This window comes from Myotis brandtii, unplaced genomic scaffold (assembly GCF_000412655.1).
Source record: "Myotis brandtii unplaced genomic scaffold, ASM41265v1 scaffold496, whole genome shotgun sequence".
Taxonomy (NCBI): domain Eukaryota; kingdom Metazoa; phylum Chordata; class Mammalia; order Chiroptera; family Vespertilionidae; genus Myotis; species Myotis brandtii.
This window is the reverse complement of record NW_005368921.1, coordinates 676,299-677,789: the sequence shown is the minus strand read 5'-3', so window position 1 is coordinate 677,789 and position 1,491 is coordinate 676,299. Positions and strand designations below refer to the sequence as shown.

General features: G+C 38.2%; 1 protein-coding gene across 6 annotated transcripts in view; it reads right to left on the bottom strand.

Moving 5' to 3' along the window:
* Nucleotides 1–1,127: 1,127 nt before the first annotated feature.
* The window catches only part of IKZF4 (IKAROS family zinc finger 4 (Eos)), a 39,292-nt gene continuing 38,928 nt past the window's right edge, over nt 1,128–1,491 (bottom strand). For all 6 annotated transcript variants that reach the window (XM_014548102.1, XM_014548104.1, XM_005876721.2 and 3 more), the window contains one exon: nt 1,128–1,393. In XM_014548102.1, coding sequence (XP_014403588.1) covers nt 1,303–1,393 — 91 coding nt within the window. In that variant the 3' untranslated portion in view covers nt 1,128–1,302. The remainder of the gene's footprint in view (nt 1,394–1,491) is intronic.

Sequence of the window (1,491 nt, the reverse complement as noted above, 5' to 3'; positions counted from 1 at the left end):
CTAGACCCGTGGTCGGCAAACTGCGGCTCGTGAGCCACATGCGGCTCTTTTGCCCCTTGAGTGTGGCTCTTCCTAAGCCTTAGGAGTACCCTAATTAAGTTAATAACAATGTACCTACCTATATAGTTTAAGTTTAAAAAATTTGGCTCTCAAAAGAAATTTCAATCGTTGTACTGTTGATATTTGGCTCTGTTGACTAATGAGTTTGCCGACCACTGCTCTATCCACTGAGCCAAGCCAGCTAGGGCTTGTTTTCTAACTTTTGATTTGGCTTCAAAACAATTTTATTCATAGTCTCTATTTTGAATTTGTTAGTTTCAATGGAGAATGGAAAATGATAGACTCTGGAAGTGTCTCCAATTTTTACTTTAGTAGTCTCATGGACACAGGAAGGCAAACACTATCATATGGAATGGCAGTGAGGTAGATAGGAGAGAAAAAAATTCAGAGTGAAGGGAACAGAAAATAGTTAATATGTATTTAAGACAGAACCAACTTAATGTGCCTATGTTGGCTTTTCTTGGGATTTTTATGGACTTTTCATTGGCTGCATTCCCTGGCAAAAGGGATGGGCGCACACTTTGGTCACAAACCTCTGGTTCACATCCAGGTTCTGTCACTCATTGGCTGATGAGTCTTAGATGAGTTATTTATTTTCTTGGGGTTTTATTTCTTCCCTGGTAATGGTGATCATTTCTTTGTAGGTTGTTTCTACAATTAAACAGGTACTTGGCACAGTGCTTGGCATTTATGAGTGCTCAAGAAGTCATTATCATCGTTCATGTTACTATAACTTGTCCTTGAGCATATAATGTGTTTTGCATACAGTAGGTACTCAACAACAAATGTTTGATAAATTTCTGCTTTGGATAGATAGGCATGTTGGGCTTTCTTTCCTACCCTGCAGGCACTTCTGGTAGGAAAATCTCTTCTACTTCCCATTCTAGGTTGAAAATTCTTCTGTTCTTCTGTAGCAACAGCTTGAGTATTCTTGTTTGGTTTCCTCTCAATCTTAGACTTATTTACTTTCAAAATGTTTAGTAGTTAGTACAACATGCTACAAATATCTCCGCCCTCCCCACCCCAAGTAGAAAAACAAGGCAAAGGAAATCTGCAAAAACAACCAGGGTGTTAAATTACTCATGTTTATTTGTAACAGACCTTCAGCCAGTACAGTACAAAACTTACAGTAGTATATCTCCATTACACAAATATTTACTTACAATATATTACATATACAAAATGCTTTGCAATAAGTCTCAAAAGCTAGTTTAACTCCCCTTGAGAAAGGAGAAAAACTCTTTAAAAAGGGGGCAGGGCGGGGGAATCAGAGGAAGAGGAGATGAAGGGATAAGGTCCAAGGAGACACCAAGCATAGGCTACAAATGAAACCCTGGGAGAGAGAGAGAGAGAAGAGAGGTGGTATTGCACTTGCTTCTGTGTTTTTGTTTTTTTTTTTTGTTCTTCATAACTTCTAATTAAAAATATATA